The 25,389-nt window shown below is 34.9% G+C and overlaps 1 protein-coding gene across 1 annotated transcript; it reads left to right on the top strand.

Moving 5' to 3' along the window:
• Window positions 1-31: 31 nt before the first annotated feature.
• On the top strand, window positions 32-23,605 carry LOC132562510 (nuclear factor of activated T-cells 5-like). Its single transcript, XM_060227257.1, has 11 exons — window positions 32-894; window positions 1,295-1,529; window positions 2,103-2,296; window positions 3,172-3,344; window positions 6,751-6,941; window positions 7,875-7,998; window positions 20,004-20,096; window positions 20,704-21,807; window positions 22,390-22,533; window positions 22,943-23,263; window positions 23,532-23,605. Exons 1-11 carry the CDS (start codon window positions 32-34, stop codon window positions 23,603-23,605), a joined length of 3,516 nt encoding a protein of 1,171 aa, XP_060083240.1.
• Window positions 23,606-25,389: the final 1,784 nt, after the last annotated feature.

The raw sequence follows: 25,389 nt of genomic DNA, 5'->3' as shown, positions 1-25,389 counted from the left end.
GCCATCTTTTTCACATTCATCCCCTTCCAACATGGAGGTCTCTTTGACTACACCTGCGTGTCATCTACCAGCCAGTATGGCTATGGAAATATCTCAACAACAACAGATTGTTTCCTCCAACAGTGTACCCGTGTCGGTAGAAACTTATAGTAGTCATAGTAGTGAGAAAACATTCAACATTCAGAGTCAGTCGGACAATTTCAGTAGTCCAAATGCTGTACAGACGTCGTTTAATGTTCATAACTCTGTGGATTCATTTAATGTTGTGTCTCCTTCGGGAGAAAGCTATTGTACAGAAAATGTGGAACGTGGAAACCCGTTGTTGTCCATGTCGGATGCTTCACAACAAAATCAATCATTTACATATCCCCATGCGGATGTACCAACTTTTGGGACCGTTAGTAGTGATGAGATAAAAAAACAGACAGAACCCCGTTCTTCGGGGTCAGTGTTACATCAGTTGCTTACGCAAACCAATCAGACGGATTATTTTGATTTGACTAACACTAGTAGTCCGGATACAATTTCAAGTCCAGATTATCCTAATGTCGACTCTCCATCATCAATATCGTCACCAAACCCGGACCCAAACACACAGGCGACTCTGATTAACCAGACAAATCGGGTGCGAATAGACTCCGATCACGATTTGCCAGCGAATCCTTTTAAGGATATTTGGAATATTACAGAAGAGCCAATTTCTTCTAAAGGGTTAAAAATTGGTCATGATTCTGATGTAACGATCTCTTCAGTTGACCACAGCGATGCTACTAAGGTATTTGACACGGATGCTGCCAATCCAAAGTTTGTGTTTCAAAAGTTTGGAAAGCAAGAGGAAGGTGCAGATTTATTTAATGTTGCCAGCATTAAAACCGACAGTCCAACAACACTTCAGTAAGTAATACATGTACACAGGGCCCAGCTGAAATATTCTGCTCTGTAGAATTATACTGACTAAAAGGTTTAGAAGTCAAATTTTATTTGAGAAAGTATCTAGTTACAACAAAATACATGAAGTTGATTTCTGCCATTGTCTTTTGTATTGCATTAGAATTTAGTCAGTGAAATAGATTTAAAGGTAGAAGTAATTTTCAAGGTTTATGTTAAATGTGCTTATTCATTATCTTACTTACAGCTTTATATTTACATGTTATTTACCACAATTAATCAATAAATATTATTCATGTTAAACTGTTCCAGACAAAAGAAATCTGCAGAGTTTAAAAATCAATGGTCAGTGCATCAATATGTTATAAGCTTTTGTGTTTAATATGTTTGTTTAAATTGTGTCTAGTTCACCAGAAGACACAGAAATGCCTCCTCCCAAAGCGGTAGTGGTGACACGTTCACAGACACATAGCAAGCGGGTAAAGGAACCTAGTCTGAACCAGAACTACCCAGCCAGATCTGGAGGCTATGAGATGCAGATTATACATCAGCCTGAAGAACAACATCGAGCCCGTTATCTTACTGAAGGCAGCAGAGGTGCAGTAAAGAATCGCTCCCAAGATGGTCATCCCATGGTTAAGGTATACGGTCACCCAAACTCTTCTGCTAACTGCATTTTTTTTGGCGGGGTGTGCGGTAGAATGAAAACCAGTTGTGGAATTTAGAAAACAATGTATTAGAATCATATATACTATGAATTTATCAAGGAGTTTGAAAAAAGTGGGAAACTTTGTACATTTTGTGATTAATAATATTTATTGGCCAATGATTTACATAGAATGGAAATTGTTTTCATTTTATTTGCGGATAGAAGTTATTTTTTAACTTGCAGAAAGAAAAAAGACCTGACCAATGTAATTATAGATTTAATAAATTGCACTAGAGTCTAAATGATTACAAATATTTGGTCATTCCATAGTAAATCCACTGTATTAGCCCCAGGACTTAAATGGTATGATACTAACACTGAAAAGAACAGAAATGTTGCAGCAAAGTCATGATCTAATTTGATGGCACTAGAAGTTTTCCAAAATGAAAATTTATTAACTATTTTGAGTTGAAAATGAAATGATATTTTCTGCTATGGATTTGGGGGAAAAAAAGATTGTTGGTGTCTCATGTTTTTTATCTTGCAAATAATGTCTCATTTTTAGCTGTATGGAAACACTGATTCAGCAGTGTTACAAGTATTCATTGGGAATGATGCAGGGAAAACAATCCGACCACATGGATTTTACCAGGCATGTCGTGTAAGTGGAAAGAATTCAACACCGGCTCGAGAACGGGACATAGATGGCACCACTGTGATAGAAATGGATCTCACTCCAGCAAATGAGATGACAGCATTGTACGTATCTCTGTGTGTTAATGCATACAAGTTCTAGATACAGATGCCCATCACTTTTTTGATCTGCTTCATTTGAAGAAAAGACTTATTCAGGCATTGAGCACTTTCAAAAATTCATTGGAATAAAAGGACTGATATGACTGTTTGCAACCTTTTCTTTTGTAAAACAGTCAATCTTACGATGCTTCTTTCATTCTATGGGGCAGGGATAGTTAAGGTGGTTAGGGCGTTGGCCTACATAACCTTAGATTATGATTTGAGATACAAGGTGTGGCACTCCCTACCCATGGTAATTTGTTTCTCAGAATCTGAGAAACTTAATGATCTGTTCTGTAGTGGTTGTGTCCTTGGGCAGGTCATGTACTCCTTATCCTAATGGCTTTGGATTGCATGGGATGTGCCTCCCATTTAGTGTTCATTGAGATAGCCACCAGCTATACAAGGAGGCCCATGTGTAGTAAAGCCCACCCCCTGACTTTGAGTATGAAGTAGTACGTTGGTTCCCTGGACTTTTTGAAAGATAAACAGGCTGCACACCTTCAAAAATATCTTATTTAATGCTGCTGGCCTTTGACCATTTCTGAAAGTTTGCCTTTTATGTGGATTTAAACTAAAAATAATTAGGAATATTTTCGGAAGCTGTCATGTTCTCATGATATGTATCTTTAATGTTTATAATCAAACACTTTGAACTTGAATTTTTTACAGAGATAACTGTAACAACTACAACTTCCCCAAACCATTCCTCCTCAAAACCGATCACTTCTTGAAACTGAATGAAACGGCGTTGTACGTAATGTGTCGTCTTTAGTATAGTAATAAAAACCTTTGCAATTCTAATCCTTCTGAACCTTCAAACTTTCTTCTATTTACAGGATTGACAATGTAGGAATATTGAAGTTGAGAAATGCTGATGTTGAACAAAGAATAGGATTGACGAAAGCTAAGAAGAAGAGTACAAAGGCACGCATGATATTCCGTGCAGTGTTTAAGAAGGCAGATGGAAATTCACAGACCCTACAAATATCCTCCAGTACGATATTGTGTAGTAAGTATCAATAGTCACTGTAACAGTCAGGATCATGTCCATTGATTTATACACGAAATATTTTTTCATGACATTAAGTCCATGCTTGGCAAATAAGAATAGAATTATCAACAAATACAATAGTGTTGTCTTGTAGATATAAGTCTATCCCCTAAAATTGAAAACCTCCTCTCATCTTTGGGCTTATTGCAAGACAAAATACAAACAGTTTAATTAGCAAGTGTCTTTCTCCTTGGATTAATTACTTGTAGGTAATTACTCACAGTTCATTATACAGTGACATTCCTCTTTAATATGTACATGTATGAATAATACATCGTTACAAAGTTAGTAGTTTCCTGATATCCTGGAAGTGAATTATCTACTTCTGTTCATTTCTTGTTATTTATGGAAAATACGTAGATGTTCTATAGTATACATTACAGTAAATCATTGTTCTATAGTATACATTACAGTAAATCAATGTTCTATAGTATACATTACAGTAAATCAATGTTCTATAGTATACATTACAGTAAATCAATGTTCTATATACATTACAGTAAATCATACATTACAGTAAATCATTGTTCTGTAGTATACATTACAGTAAATCAATATAAATCAATGTATACATTACAGTAAATCAATTGTTCTATAGTATACATTACAGTAAATCATTGTTCTATAGTATACATTACAGTAAATCATTGTTCTATAGTATACATTACAGTAAATCATTGTTCTATAGTATACATTACAGTAAATCAATGTTCTATGTTCTATAGTATACATTACAGTAAATCATTGTTCTATAGTATACATTACAGTAAATTACAGTAAATCATTGTTCTATATATACATTCTATAGTATACAGTAAATCATTGTTCTATAGTATACATTACAGTAAATCATTGTTCTATAGTAAATACAATCATTGTTCTATAGTATACATTACAGTAAATCATTGTTCTATAGTATACATTACAGTAAATCAATGTATACATTACAGTAAATCAATGTTCTATGGTATACATTACAGTAAATCATTGTTCTATGGTATACATTACAGTAAAACAGTAAATCATTGTTCTATGGTATACATTACAGTAAATCATTGTTCTATGGTATACATTACAGTAAATCATTGTTCTATAGTATACATTACAGTAAATCATTGTTCTATGGTATACATTACAGTAAATCATTGTTCTATAGTATACATAGTATACATTACAGTAAATCATTGTTCTATAGTTCTATACATTACAGTAAATCATTGTTCTATGGTATACATTACAGTAAATCATTGTTCTATGGTATACATTACAGTAAATCATTGTTCTATGGTATACATTACAGTAAATCATTGTTCTATGTAAATCATTGTTCTATGGTATACATTACAGTAAATCATTGTCTATAACATTACAGTAAATCAATGTTCTATCATTACAGTAAATCATTGATGACATTACAGTAAATCATTGTTCTACATTACAGTACACATTACAGTAAATCAGATGGAATATGTAACTTGTATAAAAATCTTTCATCACTGGACCAGTACATGAAGGTTATCTGGAAAGCCAAAGAATGAAAAGAATTCTAAAGAAATACTGAAATCAAATTTTTAAATCATTTTATGGGATGTGGACATGTATGTTATTACCCATGTCTCTCACCTGTCCTATTAAGAATACAAGTCATACCTTGAGAACCTCTCAACAGATTTAACTCTTATATCTACCCAATTGTGTTTTACAACTTTCCAGAATCTGGTTTGCAAAGGATTGAGGGCTTTCATGTCTAATGACTCTTTCTAGCAATTGTAAAAAAAAAACTTTGAAAATCACTTTTGAAATTGTGATGAAATGTTTAGTTGATGTATTAAAGAGTAAATACAAATAATAGATCAGTGTATTAGAATACATTAAAGAAGCTGTATGTGTTGACATACAATCTGCAGTAAGCTGCTGTAGGTGTATATGAATGAAATGGCTGCCTAGCTGAGCAGGTAATTAGTGTTGGCCAGGGTTTAAGTGTGATGATGTGAGGAACCAGACCTGCAGGTATTGAGTTGTCTGTGTATGTGTGCCAAGCCACAGAAACACCAACACTAGAACTGGATCAGAGAAAGTTTACTGTGTAGTGTTGGGCTTTTTATAGGCAAAGCTGTTGGTTTACATGTGCAGACTGTCGGCTGTCAAGTGTCTGATCTGTAGTAACATACACCCTATGTCTGGGATGTAAACTGTGAGTTTGTACTCGTGTCTATCAACAGAGAGCACTTATAGATCTGGTATCTGTCATTTCTGTAAAACATTGAAGGAGAAGCTAGGTATTTAAAGAAATCTTTCTGTAAGATTTACTCTTGTTTACTCTAGGTCAGCTAGTGGCCTTATTGCAGGGAAATGATATGAAAGCTACCAAACAGCAATAGATATGGGTGGACTTATTACCTATTACTTATTATAAAGGTACTAGGTAATAGTTATTTAATAAATTCACACCTGTCTTAGGAACCCAAAACAGATATCTGATTCTAGAGATGTATTATTGCAGAGCAGTACAATAGGTAATAGTTGGCTTATATTAAGTCCAGGGACCCAGGACAGATATCTGACTTTAGAGAGGTAGTATTATTACAGGGCAGTACAATAAACAACAGTGGGCTTATTATAAGGCATTTGCTTACACATTTGTCCCTTGATATGATCAACTTAGAAATTTTGTAGACATTTTGTTATTTTTGTACAATATAAATAAATATCATTGTAACTCTTCACTTGTTTATATATACACATGTAGAAATGAGTAACCATTGATCAGAATCTATGAACATTCAGTTCATCTGAATGCTGTATATTCAGTATACTTATTTCTAAAATCTGATGGCATTTTGTCAGATTTTATAAGAACAGCTGTATTTTTTATATGTAAAAATCCTTTTTTTTGTTGTTATTACTTTTTATTTTTCATAAACACAAAAACATGTTGTTTCAGTGCATGTATTAATTCAGTTTATTTATTTATAGAAAATATAATTAGAATTGACCAGCCAAAAAAAATTCCTGCTAAAAACATTTTGCATGCATTTGAATTATTTTTAAAAAAAATTATCAATTATGCTTTTAATTGTCGGGAATATTAATGATTTGGTCCCTTTCTTGTTTTGCCTAGTGCCATCAGAACACAGAATGTGAATTCAACTTTTTTGTTATTTTACATGCCTTGTACTTTTCCAAGTGATATATTTTTCCTACCTACTGACCCAAAAGCTGATAAAGGTCTGTCAGAGCCAAATGAAAAGTAGTTTTAGGATGGCTTTTTGAAACCGCTTGATGCATTACTTTGTTTAAATGATCTTTATATAATTTGATCAGTCTGGGAAACACTGACCCTCTAATACCTGTCTACCCTCAGCTCAACCAGTGGGACAGCCCGAAATCTGTAAGATGAGTCACGATGAATGGTCAGTCGAGGGTAAGAAGGAACTGTATCTAATTGGAAAGAACTTCATTAAGGGTACCAGGGTGATGTTCCGTGAAATGCAGGATGAAACAAAGGTGCTCTGGGAAAAGGAGGCGGAGATTGATAAGGATTACTTTCAGCCTGTGCGTATTATCTATTTTCTTGCTACTATATTCTGTTGTAAGTCGATAAGGAATGGGGCTATTTTCAAGAAGTGTTAAAACAATTTGTCCTATCGTTTGGATGGGCTAAGCAATTTTATTGAACTTTCTGTCTAGCCTTAAAGATTTCTATTGAGATTTATGCCTGAAATATTGCATTAAAAAGTAGACAAACCAGTATGCCAGCTACAGAAAACTTCTCTTTAGCTTGATTGATTGAGCGTAAGACTGGTAAGCCAGAGAGGTCTCTGGTTTGATTCCTAGTGGCAGCATTGAGGAACAAGAGTTGAAATTGTAGCTTACTCGGGCCTTAACCAGAGTATTACCATGTCTTTCAATATTGAATTTCTATGTGAAACTGCTTGTAAGATTACAATTTTAATTGAAGGGACATAACTCTTGCAAAATTTCTGTTAGAAAGTAAAGACAAATGTTCGTTGTAACTATAGTTTTGTTCTGTAGCTTACTTATAAAAGAAAACATACTTTTTTCCTTTCAAATAATGGTAGCATTGAGGAACAAGAGTTGAAATTGTAGCTTACTCGGGCCTTAACCAGAGTATTACCATGTCTTTCAATATTGAATTTCTATGTGAAACTGCTTGTAAGATTACAATTTTAATTGAAGGGACATAACTCTTGCAAAATTTCTGTTAGAAAGTAAAGACAAATGTTCGTTGTAACTATAGTTTTGTTCTGTAGCTTACTTATAAAAGAAAACATACTTTTTTCCTTTCAAATAATGGTAGTTATTTTGTATTCACAGGAACAGCAGATTTGTGGATTCAAATAGTTGATATTCATATTTTTCAAAGAGTTAATTTAAAATGTGTTCTTGACGTCATATTCTCTTCTTTTACTGTTGAACTTATTTTTCTTTCTTTTTCATTAATATTAAATTTTTTTCAATGAACAGACCCACTTGATCTGTACCATACCATCATACAAGGACACAAGTGTGACCAAGTCAGTAACAGTACAGATCGTTGTACAAAGCGCAGGCAAGCAGAGCGAATCTCAGAAGTTTGTGTATACTCCTGGTATGTTTTTGTCCATCATGGCATCTCACTCGAATCTCTACATAGCCACCGACCAATCTCAAAGCTCCTTGATACTGTGAGGGGGTTAGGAAGTTAGGTGTAAGTTCAAAGTGGTAACAGATATCTCTCTTTGTTTCAAACCTACAGAAGATTAATACTTGTGAACATTTCAACTGTGCTGTGTCTGTAATTCGAAAAAAATATTCTATAAATCTTAATATTTGCAAAAAAAAAGAAAAGAAAAATAAATATTTCAATTAATTGATCATTAAAAGAGAAATTTCTCATGATGATATTTTGATCACCACAGCATATAATTTATAGAAATGTGCTTCTGTTGTTCATGTATCTAAAAGACTTTGATACAGTTAAAATATATTAATAATTTGTAATGAAATAAAGAAGTATACAGTCAATGATTTTTATGATTTTTGCCAAGTTTTCATGTTGGTATGTGTGCAAAATTAGTCGAGGGTTTCTGCATATGGATAGATCTACTTGTCTTGTGAGGATTTTGTGCCAGCAAGCTTTTTTTTTATTTTCAATGTGTGAGTTTATTTTTCTCAACATAAACCAAGGTATCGTGGAATATTAAACTTGTCTTCCCAGCTTTCTTAATCAGTGCATGTTGTGTGAGGAAAAAGTCGACAAAAACTCTTTACATTGTTTTCGCCATATGCAGCTTGTAGAGCCATTCTGACTCGGGAGAAATGTTTCCCCAAATTTTTTCATTCGCTCGTGCCAACATGAAAGCGAGAATCCTTTTTGTAAGGATATATTCATCATGTAGATATAACTTGTAGCCCTCACAGTATCCAGGATGTTTATAGTTGACCGTCTGCCTTTAGGGGAGTACACTGTTTTATGCTCCACGAAGCTACATAGTTGTATGAAATTCTAGGAATTCTCTTTGAATTGGAAGAGATGAATCTAAAAATAACCGTCTGTTTCCAAGATGGTGTTTTTATTTCATGTTTGGTTGCTAGGGCGATGGCGGCGGTTAACAGGATTGGTTTAATGTCTGAAGATACCTCAAATTACACATTGTCTAATTAAAAAAAAAATAAATAAATATGTATTGGCAATTTTCCTAATTAATTTAAAAGATATCAAATACAAAATATTTTGCTTCTTTCAAAGCAACAGAAATTGATTTTTATTTCCATTTAAGTAATCAATCAGGATATTGATACTACACATGTGTATATGTGGATCTGGTATTAGAAATTACCAGAGAAAAAATTATCATTTCTTAGATGAAAAACGAAAAAGAATAACTGATGTAATTGCCTTTCTTTGTTTTTTTTGTGAAATGACATGAGTTGTAGATGTGAGGTGTGTTGGACATTTTCTAAGTAACCATTTGTTTCTTGGTTTTCAAGGCATCCCTGCTCAGGCACATACACTGTTGGTTACCATGTTGATAATCCTACTTAATTTCAGCGTTTTCCTGCCAATTTTTCAAAATTTAAATCTAAACATAATAAAATTCAATCCTATCAAATAAAGTTCTCTGTTGATACATTTGCAGTTTTGATAAAAAGCATGGAATGTTGCTGTAAAAATGTTACTGTCACCATGTTGGTGAGAAAAGCAGTATGTTTATAAATTTCATATTTTATTATTATGAGGTAAATCTTAATACTGAATAAATAAGAGGGCCTGTTATAGAATAGGCCATGTTGTCCTATTGTGCCCCTGGACTAGACACTTTCCTATAGTAGACTTGGATAGCATGCGGTAGGCCTCCTGCATGTTGTTTGTTGAGGTAGCCAAAAGATATGATAAGAGCTGCACACCATAAAATCACTCGTCACAGGGTTATAAGCCTGGAAAACACACTTACATACTGTTTTACATCTTTTAAAACTTGAACCCATATACTGCATAAATTGGAAAACATGATCTAACTGTTTAAGGCTGTAAAAAAAAAAAAAAAAAAAATGAAAAGTAGAAAAACTAGCCTTTACTGAAATAAAAAACAAAACACATAAATCTGTGTAAACAGAAATGAAAAAGTGCATTAACCTGTGTAAACAGAAATGAAAAAGTGCATTAACCTGTGTAAACAGAAATGAAAAAGTGCATTAACCTGTGTAAACAGAAATGAAAAAGTGCATTAACCTGTGTAAACAGAAATGAAAAAGTGCATTAACCTGTGTAAACAGAAATGAAAAAGTGCATTAATCTGTGTAAACAGAAATGAAAAAGTGCATTAACCTGTGTAAACAGAAATGAAAAAGTGCATTAATCTGTGTAAACAGAAATGAAAAAGTGCATTAACCTGTGTAAACAGAAATGAAAAAGTGCATTAATCTGTGTAAACAGAAATGAAAAAGTGCATTAACCTGTGTAAATAGAAATGAAAAAGTGCATAAATCTTTGTAAACAGAAATGAAAAAGTGCATTAACCTGTGTAAACAGAAATGAAAAAGTGCATTAACCTGTGTAAACAGAAATGAAAAAGTGCATTAACCTGTGTAAACAGAAATGAAAAAGTGCATTAACCTGTGTAAACAGAAATGAAAAAGTGCATTAATCTGTGTAAACAGAAATGAAAAAGTGCATTAACCTGTGTAAACAGAAATGAAAAAGTGCATTAACCTGTGTAAACAGAAATGAAAAAAGTGCATAAATCTTTGTAAACAGAAATGAAAAAGTGCATTAATCTGTGTAAACAGAAATGAAAAAGTGCATTAACCTGTGTAAATAGAAATGAAAAAGTGCATAAATCTTTGTAAACAGAAATGAAAAAGTGCATTAACCTGTGTAAACAGGAATGAAAAAGTGCATTAACCTGTGTAAACAGAAATGAAAAAATGCATAAATCTTTGTAAACAGAAATGAAAAGGTGCATAAATCTTTGTAAACAGAAATGAAAAAGTGCATTAACCTGTGTAAACAGGAATGAAAAAGTGCATTAACCTGTGTAAACAGAAATGAAAAAATGCATAAATCTTTGTAAACAGAAATGAAAAGGTGCATAAATCTTTGTAAACAGAAATGAAAAAGTGCATTAACCTGTGTAAACAGGAATGAAAAAGTGCATTAACCTGTGTAAACAGAAATGAAAAAGTGCATAAATCTTTGTAAACAGAAATGAAAAGGTGCATAAATCTTTGTAAACAGAAATGAAAAAGTGCATAAATCTTTGTAAACAGAAATGAAAAAGTGCATAAATCTTTGTAAACAGAAATGAAAAAATGCATAAATCTTTGTAAACAGAAATGAAAAGGTGCATAAATCTGTGTAAACAGAAATGAAAAAGTGCATAAATCTGTGTAAACAGAAATGAAGAAGTGTACAAACCTCTCTAAATTGATATCCTTAAAGCATAAACCTGTCCAAACAGTACTGAAAATATTGCATTAACCTCTCTTAATTGGACACAAAATCCTGTATTAATCTTCCTCATACATGAGGTTAGCTAATATCAAACAATATCCTGGTTTAGACTTTGCTGCCTTATATTTTAGTTAAATGGAAGAATTCAGAAATAAAAATTGCCCGAGTTTTTATGAAAAAGAATTTTTTAGTCTGTATATGTTCAAAATTTTTAAAAAGAAAACTTGAGTATTCCATAAACTTTTTGATACAAATCCTGAAAATTGCAATTTAACCATGTCAAAAAATATCAAAATAACAGATATATCTGTTAATATTTAATTCCGATAAACTGATCAATGTCTGGATATTGAATATAAGTTGAAAGCATGATTCATTATCTGAAAATAAAGTGTTTTATATTTATTTCGAAACATTCTCTATTAACCCATATAAAATCAGAGTATATACTGTTAGTCTACTTTGAGACATAAATATGATTTTCACTTACAGTCGTCATACATTGCTTTAGAGTATCTATTAGAGTTGTGTATTGTTGACCACAAGTCCTGTATAATAAAAATACCAACCAGAGTTAATGCCCTTTGTTTACTGAGTATCATTTTGTGCAAGGCACATCTGTTTGTCAATATCAGTCAGATTTGGACTTTGATTATTAGTTGGGTTGGAGGATTGTCCCGTAATGAAACACTCTACCATGCACTTAATTTATGTTGGATTCCAGAAGTTTGGGACACATAAATAAGGGACTGTGTTAATGGAAAATTCATTATTTTGGTCTAATAGCAAATTTTTTCCCAGTTTCTAACATTTAAAATAAAAATATGAAAAGAAATAAAACCTAAAAGTAAACAAATTCTCTAAGTAGAAAATAAACAGAAAATCACACCACACCTACTTTCCTTTCTTTTAGAACATCCAGATTGGTGAAAAAAAAATTAAAAAAAAAAGAAAAATTGGCAGGAAAATTGTTTTATGTGCATATGAACACGGATGCCATCATAAACATTGAATTTGTCATGATTGGGCGGAGCTTGACAATGTTAACTACGTATTCATGAAGTTCAGGATGTGAATGACAGAGGTAAATAAAACCAGGCCATTTTTGTTCTTAACTCTTACACAATTCATACTGGCCTGGGCAGGCTGGCTGGAACTGATCATTGGTGAACACCAAATTATATCCCTGCATATGTGTACTCTGATAGTGATAAGACTAGTGTCCGATATATAGTCTCAAACATTGTAATAGAAAAAATTCATGTTCAGAAATTTGTCCTTTTGTTTTTGAAATTGATTTGATAAGTTTGCCTGACTTAACATTTTGTGCCTTTAGGATGAGAAATTAATCTTAATGTGCTTTACTGTAGAAATAACTTGTCTTCCAAATTTGTATGAAATTTTCAGCAATGGATAGAAATCCCCTGTACACATGGATGCAGCTGATAAGCTGCAGGGGTGTCTATCAGAGTACAACGGTTCTATTTTGGCCACAAAATTTGGTAGGATTACTTATCTTGATAAGGTTACGAACACTGACCAGAGATCTTTAAGACACCTTTTTGTTGTCATTATTTTCACGAAATAGGGACCAGCCTAATTACAAAGGCAAATTACATAACCTTGCTTGTGGTTGAGTATTATGATAAGTCTGTACACACACAGTCACATCACACATGATCTGTATCAGTACACATGAAAACCATCCATGTTTCATCTTATTTACCATATATGTACATTGCATTTGTAATATGAATATCATCTTAGTTATCATCATGTGGGTTGGAAAGAATATGTATGGGTTGGGCATGGCCGAGACAATTTCCGAAAGACTGGCTTTTTGGCCGAGGTAAACTTCAGTTTCGACAACTGTTTTATCTTTCTGTCCAATGCAATGCTTACCTGTTTTTGCACCCTAGTGTCTGTAGTGAAGAAATAAGTGTATATATATCCATGTATGCAGCAAACCCTACATATCTGACTGAAGCCATTTTTCGCTACCCGTCCATGGCCATAGAAGAGATTGTTGACTGCCTGCCCAATTGTCTCAGCCACAAGCAAGCTGATTACATATGATTATAACCCCCCTTACATGTTCAGGGAAACTGCACTACTGAGATATAGGAGGTCGTAAAACAAACCAAAGCAAACGATGGTCCAAACTAAAATTCCAGGTAATAGACGGGCAGTTTTGTGCTGAAGCTGCCGATAGGTAGGCTACTTCTTCCCCATCCCACCCAAACAGCCGTTGTATGGACTGTGTTAGGTAGGAAAGCCCACCATCTCAGTGCGGAGTTTCCCTGAATCCATGTACACTTAGTGAACCAGTTCCTCCAGTCTTGCTCAGGGTACGTTTTTCTCCTAAAACAACGCGAAGATTTTGTAACAGCATTTTGAATGGGATCTTGGGTGGGAAATGTGCTAACATGTTGTGAATGTGATCTTCCCTTAGACATTCTTCTCCGGAAACAAGGCTGAATGAATTGTATGCAGTTGTCCTGTCAGTGACCTTGAACGACCTTTCTAGGTCATGACCTTGAGGGCATTTGTTGACTGTCTCCAGTCAGTCCAATTCAACAGGTTGTTTGCACATTTAGTTAACTGGTTATCATGTATGTGCCAGGGTACTGCTAAACTAGTCAAGGGGATTTTAGGTTAGTTACACCACATGTACCAGTTAACTAGATATTGTGACTGTGCCGGGGTAATATCTAACCTAGTAAAGGGGAGCCTAGATCTATTTATAGTACAACAAATATATGATGAGTAGAGTGTATACAGTAAAACTTGCTCACTTGAACTTGTTGGGAACAAAAAAATCAAGGTGATCCTACTGAAAATAAGATGTAATAAGCCCACCAACAGCTAGACAAGTTCCAGTAGAAATCTTGAAGAATAGCATTGTCCTGTAAAAAACCCATTCCCAAACTTTGAGTTTGAGATAAACTGTTCAGGCCCTGCAGGACTTACTGCCAGATAGACAGGATGATAAGTGTTAAAAGACTTACCAGGTGGTTGTTTGTGCTGGACAAAGTTTGGGTTTTCACCAAATTTGCCCAACTGTATGATATGCAGTGTATGCCATAGTTACGAAGGTTGATTGATAAGTTGTGAGACTCATATTTAAGGGTTTGATTTTTGGCGGACATATTACATTATTTTTTCAATGTAATCCCCTTCAGTATATATACACTTTTTCCAGCGATGTTTAAGGGCCTCAATGCCACTTTTAAAGAAGTCCTTTTCTTGACTGTTCAGAGGGTTCTTCACTGCATTTGTGACATCATTATCTGACCTAAAGTGGGTATGAGAAATTTTGGACATAGATGAAAGTCTGATGGAGTGAGATCAGGCTAATAAGGTGGACGCTCAATCAATTGAAAGCCACAATCGTAAATGGCAGCCATTGCAGTGACAGATTTGTGAACAGGGGCACTGTCCTGGTGGAACAACACACCTTTACTGTGTTAACGGCGACGCTTGAGTTTGATATTTTCTCTTAAATGCCTAAGAAGTGTATTAGATGAACCATTGTTGTTTGTCACTTTTACAGATCAACTTACATCAGAATACCATCAGCATTCCTAAAAACTGTAGCCATAACCTTTCCAGCTGATGAAGTAGTCTTTGCATTCTTTGGCGAAGGTGAATCAGTGTGCTTCCACTGTTGTTTGGCCTCCGGGGTGAAATGATGAACACACCTTTCATCCATAGTCAAATCTCTTTAGAAATTTAGCAGGATCTGCCTCTATAAGGTTCAGATTAGCATGTGACAAAGTGCTCCTGGTGTGCTGCTGATCAACTGACAGAAGTCTTGGTACCAAACAGGCCGAGAGCATTTCCATTGCAAGATCTTTCATAAGAATGGAATGTACTCTTTCCTGTAAATCCCTACTGTACTGACTATATATCTCTCTACAACTCCTCTGTCAGCCATAACAATATCGTGGAATTTATTGACCACTTCAATACAAGGCTCACAACTTACCAGTTTAATTTAGTTTAGTAAAGTCTTGAGAAGGTAAGGTAAAAGAGGGGAGGGAGGGTTTTATTTATAGAACCAGGAAAACCTGATCTTGAAAAGAGATTGGGGTTTCTTGTTTTGTACATGTTTAAGTTGAGCAAGTCTTACAGTATGAAAGATTATGAACGTGGTAGTCACTTAAATTTCTTGAGAAGTAAAACACATCCGTTTGCATAACTATTCCCTTTTGGTTGCTATTATTGAACAACTCATCACCAATGTTTAAAAATAACTTCCGGCATATTGCATTTAGTTTTACTGCTGTTAAAAGTTCCTTGCTCCAGATGTGTTGACATTTACCAGTCCTTAATGAACTTGTTACATTTCCCAGAATCATAGACATATATACTAGGGGCTCAGCTACATTTGTCATATGTCTCTCTTTGAGTCTGACAGGGGATGGGGGTTGGACTCCCAAATATTTGATTTGATAACCATCATGTATTTGATAACATAATACACTATGTCATATTGTTATGAACTGTTTTTCACAATGTTCTGTTTTGATTTGGTTGGTTAATTTTAATTGTTTTATGTCAAAATGATAAAAATACAGATGTACACAATACTTCAGACATTACATTACATGTTATAAAAAAGCAGTGTCTTTTCCACATGTGAATATAAGTTCATTTTCATTATTATTAATTAAATGTTTGGTTTTATTTTATGTATTTTCTGAATGTGTAAAATGGATTTATGGATTTATTGAATTATGAATTAAACAAAAATATGATGCTATCACAGAAGAAGCTCCGTGGTTGATTTGAAAGAATCTGGAGTTACCTCCCCTTTCACTTGATCGTTGAATCAGGAGAAATAATGAGTGTGTTGAACACATCCTCTGATTTCCTGGCTGTAGTTTACAGGAGATCAAGGGAGATAACTCATGAGCTAACAAACATCATCCATGTAAGGGTTGGAGTGTAAGGGGAGGTAACTTGTCATGTAACCACAGATCTTCTTTTGCTGTAACCCTCAAATAAATGAAGACTTATGTTTGGTAATTTCTTTATTTTTGAGAATTGCCAGTTACAAAAATAATTTTGAGCCAGGTTTCAATTGGAAAAGACATTGCCTATACCATACACAGCTCCATGCAGACACCAGAGGTATACAATACGGATTCCATTTGATATATTTATCAGTAAACCACAGCATGCGGTACATTTACCTCATGTTTCAGTAAGTGCTAATTATATCAGTATTGCTTCACTGCTTATATCCCGACAAGTAGTCGTAAAGGAGTCCGACTGGTCTTGCTGTGTTTTGGCATGCAAATTAATACACTGTTTGTCCTATACCCTAGTCACAGCGCCAAAGTTATCTTAGGGGTGATAATTATCATTTATTTTAGAAGACTCTTTCATCATAAATTATTGTATCTTTGTATAGCGTTTTGAGTGTAGGAGTATTAACTTATAAATTATTAGTATTATTTTCTCTTCAGGAACTATTTTTCCCCTTCTTTCGGAATTTCAAAAGGAATTCATAACAGTTGTTAGATTCAATGTGATTTCTTGCATTTTGATGTAAATTTTGTAATTGGCATTGATTTCTTAATCCACCAAAAAATTCATTTAGACTACTTTTCTACATTAAGAGATGAAGGAGTAATGTCCTCAGAGAGCTTCAGTGTAAACATGCAGAAGAGATGATGTTATTTACACAGAAAGACTTTATATTTTTTATTTAATTTATTCATTATAAGTGTATTTGTATATAATGAAGAAGAAATTGTGTCCTTCCTGGCTGTTGGTGTTGTGACCCACCTGTCTTTTGTGTCCATGTTGTGATGTTGTTATATTGAATGATTTGATACTGAAAAATTGACCATCTGTAAATCTAGGGATATTTCATTTGTTAAAAGTTATTTTAAAAAAAGGGACTAAAGTCATTATACTACAATAGGTTTCTGTGATAATAATTTGTATATACTTTTTCAACATAATTACTTGGAACACATCAAATTTAATTGATAACACTTTTTCTAGGGGAGAAAATTTAATCTTTTGCAATTTTCTTTTTCTTCTTATTTTTTTATATTTATAATTTATCATTTATTGAATTAAAAAAGACATTGCTGCAAGCTCCTTCTTAAATAAATCTAGCTGAAGAAAGTCTGTTAGTAGTAGATATTGCTGAGTGTCTGTGTGTGTGTGAAGCTTCTGTTCTTCTGGACTGTGGGTTGGACCAATCTGCTTTTCTGTGCCTCTTGTGTTGATACACTCCTTATTCAGTATTATCAGATAAATTTATGTATGGACCTGGGGAAGAGTTATTCCTAATTGAGTTTTAATTATTGGTGGTGTGATTATTATGTAACAGAGATTGTGTGAGTGTTTACTACTGCTATAAATCCTTGGAAAGAATGTTCAACACCTGTAAATCACATTGTTTCCATGTTAAAGATGAATTTACCTCCTTTTGCCAGAAGTTCATGAAAGTAAAACAAATATTAATTTTTTATTATTGTCAGTATTGATGAAGAATCTTCTTAATTGTAAATTGAAGGGTAACATATGAAAGTTGCTTCTAGGTATATATGAAAATGAAGTGATTTGCAGTTTCTACCCAGGGGCAGACCCAGCAATGAATTGTCCCGATCCAAAATCTCCAGCTTCAAATTATCACCCACTCCATTGGATTGGTATATCATAGTGGACTTCTCTTGTCCGTTTGTCCATCTGTCTTCCATTGATAACTTTGTCCTCGGAACATCGTAGTATTGCATCACATATAAGTGCACTTTTGCTTGTAGGTACTGTTATTGAGATAGTAGAATGTCCCAAAGAAACAGAATTGGGTCTGTACTGTTGTTGAGATAGTAGAATGTCCCACGGAAACAGAATTGGGTCTGTACTGTTGTTGAGATAGTAGAATGTCCCACAGACACAGAATTGGGTTTGTACTGTTGTTGAGATAGTAGAATGTCCCACGGAAACAGAATTGGGTCTGTACTGTTGTTGAGATAGTAGAATGTCCCACAGACACAGAATTGGGTCTGTACTGTTGTTGAGGTAGTAGAATGTCCCACAGAAATAGAATTGGGTCTGTACTGTTGTTGAGATAGTAGAATGTCCCACGGAAACAGAATTGGGTCTGTACTGTTGTTGAGATAGTAGAATGTCCCACAGACACAGAATTGGGTTTGTACTGTTGTTGAGATAGTAGAATGTCCCACGGAAACAGAATTGGGTCTGTACTGTTGTTGAGATAGTAGAATGTCCCACAGACACAGAATTGGGTCTGTACTGTTGTTGAGGTAGTAGAATGTCCCACAGAAATAGAATTGGGTCTGTACTGTTGTTGAGGTAGTAGAATGTCCCACAGAAACAGAATTGGGTCTGTACTGTTGTTGAGGTAGTAGAATGTCCCACAGAAACAGAATTGGGTCTGTACTGTTGTTGTGGTAGTAGAATGTCCCACAGAAACAGAATTGGGTCTGTACTGTTGTTTAGGTAGTAGAATGTCCCACGGAAACAAAATTGGGTCTTACATTCAATTTAATAAAGACTTATCATCTTTTGTTCCTGGTATCCAACTAAATAAAGAGTTTTTGCCCTTTGTTCACTGTCAGAGACAACACTTTCAATTGCAACCCTGGTTGTCGTGAGGATGTTAGTTTCTATTCAAAGAAACAAGCCCACACAATTAACAAATTATGTCTGGATATAGATGTGGCAGAGAATTTAATAATCGGAAATTAGTCATCTACATGTACTTCAGAATATGATATAGACCTTTAGCTCATTTATACTATCTCACCTATAATCATCAATAATCATCCTCCCATCTGATTAAGAATGGACACAAGTTTTGTAGGCACAAAACTAGAGGACCAGTTAATTGTTGTGAAGGATCTTGTGAGGTACAGTATACACCATTAGATGCCTTGGGAGTCGGCTATGAAGGCTGATAATGACAAATAATCACTGCTTTTCATCGCCTAGTTGTGTTTCTGCAAAACCGTATGTGTTATTACCGTTTGTTTGTCTACTGACAGAATAACAAATGTTTTGAAAATTTAATTAAGTTGAATACTGATTGCCATAGTAACAGTTTTATCTTAACTTGGCAATTGACAGACCTGGGAAAGTGTGTATCCACTATTTTTTTCGGTATGGAGAAAATCTGAGTGTTTGTGTATGAATTTGAGAAATGAAGGCATTTTTTTCAATAGTCTGTAGGAATCAATGTATTAGTTGTATTTAATTGTCTTATAAGATACAAATTACATGTATTAAGATTATATGTTTTGTCAGTAGAATTAAAACTAGCATGCTGTTTTTCTGTTGAAATTTATTTTATTTTTTTCATTTTTGTGTTGAAGTTTGCATTTGATGGTACGGAAGTACATTTTTAAAAAAAAAAAATTCAATTCCTCCTAAATGAATCTTTCTTTGAATGGACTTCGTTTTGTTGGAAAGGTTCATTTTCTTGCTTCTTAATTTGAAGTATTCTTGCATAGCTGTTCAAAGCTTACACATGATCTGCATGGACGCTGGCATCAACACCACAAACAAACATTGCGTTATACATGTATACCACACATACATACTTACAGGATGAGAATGTTCTTTGGGAATTCCACACTTCAATGCGATAACATGTATTTCCTGTGTTCTGTCAATAGAAGTGTCCAAGTCAACATCCGTCGACACACCAATGACAATGGAGGAATGTGAGACACCTCACAAGCGCAAATTGTCCTTTACTGTGTCACCAGGTAAGTTCATGCAAAAACACACATAGTCTGACCTAGAAAGTTTGAACTCTTTCGCGTTGCTGGAAAAGAAAAGAAAAACTTTTATGATTCTTTAATTTGATACGCTCGAAATTGGATGAGATGAAAGTAATTAATTTCAACCAAGCCTGTACTCTACATTCTGTCAAATTCATTTCTTCCTAGATTACACTGTATACAAAAGTCATGTCTAGCTGCCTTGGATGGGTAGGAAATTCGGGGAATCCAAGGTCAAATTCACATTGCTATTCTATGTTTGTGATGATTTGCGTCTACATTGCTATCCCTAGCATGTGATGAATTGGGTTGGTGCAAAGCAAATATAAAGAGGGAGAGCTTCTAGTTATGAGGGAGAAAACCAACAATTGAAAAACTGGCATCAAGTACTTTGAAAATAATTGAAATCCTAGAATGTAAATGTTCTTTACCATTGAGGGTTTTTAAAATGAAAGCAAAACAAAAGAAGGGAGGTTGGAATCCAAACCTTAGTGTGCGGGGTTAGGTGTAATCACCAATCAAGTGAAGCTCTGAAGGATAAATGGCTGAGAAATTGTTATTTATAAAGATTTTATATGTCTCTATTAAACAGAGGCCATTGAGCTTCAGCAGCAGATTCAGCAGACATCTTCAGGAATGTTTCAGCTACCCCCGGGGACCCTGTCCCCATTAGTTAATAATGAAGTGATCAGCATGCAAGTGGACCCGGAGGCGAATGTCCCCACAGCCGGCCCTGTGAACAAGACAAGTGACATGTTTGGAAATGTTGGGATCAGTATCGCAATGTCTGCCACGTCTTCAGCTCCCATGGATCAGCAGCAGACTGCCACAACAATTCAGTCCCTGCTAGCCAGTGACCCAGATCAAGCTTCCCAGCCTGGAAGTAATGAGCTTGTTAAACTGGCATTGGAGGAAATGAAAAGTCTACAACAACAGACAGCGGCACAACAATCACCCCAACAACAACAGCAGCAACAACAACAACAACAACAACAGCAGCAACAACAACAACAACAACAGCAACAACAACAACAACAGCAGCAGCAGCAACAACAACAACAACAACAGCAACAACAAATACAACAGTTGGAACAACAGCTGCAGGCTACAGACCAAAAACCTGTGATGCAACAGATCTCTGCATTACTGCAACAGGATAATAATTTGTTAAATTTTCCTTCAGCTGGTTTGGAATTAAATAACATACCATTTTTCAGTCACATACAACCAACCAGCCCAATATCTCCACAACAAACTGCTCCAGATCTGCAGCACCAGCAGATTACAATAGCACAGCAAATAGCCTCTCAAGCATTGACATCTGCTTCTGTACAAGGTGTGGAGCCAGTCGCTCAGAATGTCATGCAGCTTCATCAACCAGTACAAACGACCTGGGGACAGCAACAACAGCACTGTTTTGGTGACAGCCAGCATTCTATGTCCGTCGCGTCGGCCGGAAGTCCTAGTGGTAATGCACCTACCATGCAAGCTTCCCCAGTGTTGTCCTTTGGAGGTACGAACAACATGCAGGCTCAGTCACGCGAGTCCAATACGGGATATTCCTTTATCGGCACGCCCATCACTAACAGTGTGTCTCAGGTGTCGATCCCCAGTCCTGATCTAGTGGTGGATATCAAGCCGGCCCTGCCCTCACTTACAGCCAGCTTTCAATGCAACCAAATTCAGTCTACATCAGGTTTGTTATGCTTCTCTATTGGTTGTATACTGTACTTTAAACTTTTGAAGCAGTTTTATTCTATCATTGTAAATGGCAAAAGTTAGAATTGCTCCAAAATAACAACTTTTAACAATATGTCAAATACAAAGTGCATGTAAGTCACTGTGACCTATATCTTCACATATGGGTCAGCTTTGTGTTGAGTCAAATTTCTTTCAAGATGATAATTTTAAAGTTCTGTAGTGTCAGGACGAGTCCTTTGCCATTGTAGCAGATAATTTTAAAGTTCTGTAGTGTCAGGACGAGTCCTTTGCCATTGTAGCAGGTAATTTTAAAGTTCTGTAGTGTCAGGACGAGTCCTTTGCCATTGTAGCAGATAATTTTAAAGTTCTGTAGTGTCAGGACGAGTCCTTTGCCATTGTAGCAGATAATTTTAAAGTTCTGTAGTGTCAGGACGAGTCCTTTGCCATTGTAGCAGATAATTTTAAAGTTCTGTAGTGTCAGGACGAGTCCTTTGCCATTGTAGCAGATTTGATTGTTGTTTTACCTTTTTGTGGTGATTAGTAATAACAAAGGCTGTGTTCTTGTTTTTTCCAGTAGCATCAGTGTCATCAGTTGTGGGCCAGCAGTCACTACCACAGGTGTGGAACCAATCGCAGCAACAACAACAACAACAACAACAACAACAACAACAACAGCAACAGCAGCAATGCTTGAATGATACACAACCAGTCACTAGCATTGGTAAGTCGTCTGATTCGTGGGAAAATGTTGTAATCTGAAGTTGAAACTAATGTTAAGTTACTGCTTTGGTTATGGTACCATTGAATACAGATTGTTCTGTCTATAGGTATCTGTTAGCACGACACAAAGCATTGCCTATATCACCTTTGTAGAGACTGTAAATGTATTTAATTTTGTAAGTTTTCTTTCATTTTGGCAAATAAGTGCAGTGATGAATTTGCATATACTCAATATTTGTTATAGAAACAACGCTGAAAATACTTTCATATTTTAGTGCAATATTTCTGTGTAAAAATCCCTAAAATGATATTACAACTAAAAAAAGTGTATTTACAGTATTTATAAAAAAATTGACTTCATATAAATACAATATTTATTTTTTAAGTTATATTTATATGTTTTTTTGCAGCACCAAGTACATCACAGTCTGGCCAAATTACATCACCACAGATCATTATCTGTGGGTCTAACTCTGCAAATGGATTTTCTACAAATCTGAATAACTTGGGAGGACAGCCTACACAGGTACCCCTACAACAAACGCCGCAACAGCAAACGCCACCACAGCAAACACCACAACAGCAAACACCGCAACAACAAACGTCGCAACAACAAACTCCACAACAGCAGACGCTTCCCTCACAGCAGCAACAACAGCCCGCTCAGACCCCACTAGGGCCCATTGTTATTTTACCTGGAGGAGTTGGCGGCTGTGGAAACAATCAGCAAGGTAAATTTCTGTAAATGTATAGTTATCACAGGTTTTAATAAATTTGTCACTTCTACAGACTTTATAATTCAGTATATACCTATTTGTCGCTACATGTGCTACAAACTGTTAGTATACTTGTCACCAAAGTTTCCAGAAAAATTTAGGGGAGAAAAAGAAATGGAGAAAAATCTGTATCATTAACCTCCGTTTGATATATTGATGTCATTTTGATATCATTTTCCAAGAAAAGAAATAGCTGAATAGTTTATTTTCATTATTATAACAGTGGAGAACATCCTGCGATCCATCATCAGCAGCCTGTCCCAGCAACAGCAACCACCCCAACCTCCGCAGTCCTGAACTAGAGACTGCCACTGGCATGAAGGGGAATGCATCAGCCAGGGTCGTTTAAGGTCGACAGCTGGTCAGAGTTTGGCGTTCATTGGTTCATTGGTAAAGGGCAGCAAATTGGTGCTGTGACCAGGAAATTCAGTGGTTTGTCTCACTGCAACCATATACTGTGTATGGAGAGTCCTTCTGGAGGCTGCATGGCCACTTTTCCTACCTATTATATCATCAGAACACTCGGGGAAACAATTGTCTTCCCTTTCTGCATATCCTGTGAAACACAATGTTGCTGATTTGTGTATCTAAGTAAACAATATGCTGCAACAATTGTTGCAACAACTGCTACATGTGTTGTAACTATAGAGTTTGAGAATATAGTTTGTGAGTGATATTTTATTACTAAAGAACACCTAGTTTGATACACTGTAAATTGTGTGGGTATCTACTGGATTAATTGGCTTATGTGTGCAATGTTCACAAGCTTTAACCATACAAAAAAGCTTTTTTTGTGCTACTTACTTTCAAAAATAGTATTTTTTTATTTTGCATTAATTGTGAAAAGAAAGATGCACAATCTTTTTTTATTTTTTTTTATTTTTTTATGTGTAATTTATGAATGTAAATCTGTTATGGGGACATCATGACACAATGATATTGAAACATTTTGTCTCTGATGTGTTTTGTATAATACACACCATTTAACTTTCAGCCTGTCATGGTGTATAAGGCATGATACCAAAAAAAACATGTATATGTCATAGATATGATTGTAGCTACCATCTTATGCAATGCCTTGTTAAGTATCTATAAGAACAAGGATAGATTCAGATTCGCCCCGCAATTCTGACGGGTACAACAATTCTGTCAATTACAATCTGAAAAGGGGGCAGAAATAATAAATGTGGATGCTGTTACATTCAAATGTTTCAGCGGTATAAAATTGGTTAGTTATGGACACTCAGTTCACAGAGAAAATTGAACGTTATATCTGAAATGTGGTTTAATTGGAAAGAAAAGCTCGGAAACTTTAAAAGATAATGACAGTGAACTGGGTTATGAGAAAATCTGACCAAAAATATTTGCCATTTGTACCGAGTGCAGTAGAGTCGATTCAAAAGTGAAAGAATACATACCAGTTTGGGATAAGAACACTGTATATTGTTATAGTTTATACGACATTATATATAGGGCACTGAAAACTGGAGAAAAGCAGATCAAGAAATAGAAAAATACTTTTAACTTAAACTAAAAACTGGTACTGGAGTGTACATACACAAACCATCTTGTATAATTTAAAAAAGATACTCCTGCTAACATTGACAGAGATTTCCCTACTTTTGGATAAACGACCAGTATATTTAAAAACACCAGTGTTTACTAATCCTGTTATATATGTGTTATTAAGTCGAGCCCTGTATTTTGTAAGTCATTATTCTTTTTAATGATGATTGTTTGAAATCTATATTTGACGATGTACGTGATGCTATATACTTGTCAGCTGTGGAGCTAGGATCTGCAGTTTGTGATATATTGGACCTAGTCTTGATAAGTCTGTTGTAGTCTACAATGGTAGCTTTCTGTAAGCCAGGTTCCTCTCTATAGGACAACCCTAAAATCATCATTGATTGCTGTGTTATTTACATTTTAAGACATGTGGAAAATGAATGTAAACTTGAATGAAAGCTGAAGTAACATGAAATTTATCAGTAAAAATTGTTAATTCTATCCTTCAAGAAATATTTAAGGAAATTTTTCATAAAGGTAATGATGTACACATTCTATGCTTGTAAATAATT

This window comes from Ylistrum balloti, unplaced genomic scaffold, assembly GCF_031769215.1.
Source record: "Ylistrum balloti isolate Yb309-2 unplaced genomic scaffold, AGI_CSIRO_Ybal_v1 Utg371438, whole genome shotgun sequence".
Classification (NCBI taxonomy): domain Eukaryota; kingdom Metazoa; phylum Mollusca; class Bivalvia; order Pectinida; family Pectinidae; genus Ylistrum; species Ylistrum balloti.
Note: the sequence above shows the minus strand (reverse complement) of the source record. Positions and strands in the feature narration are given on the sequence as shown.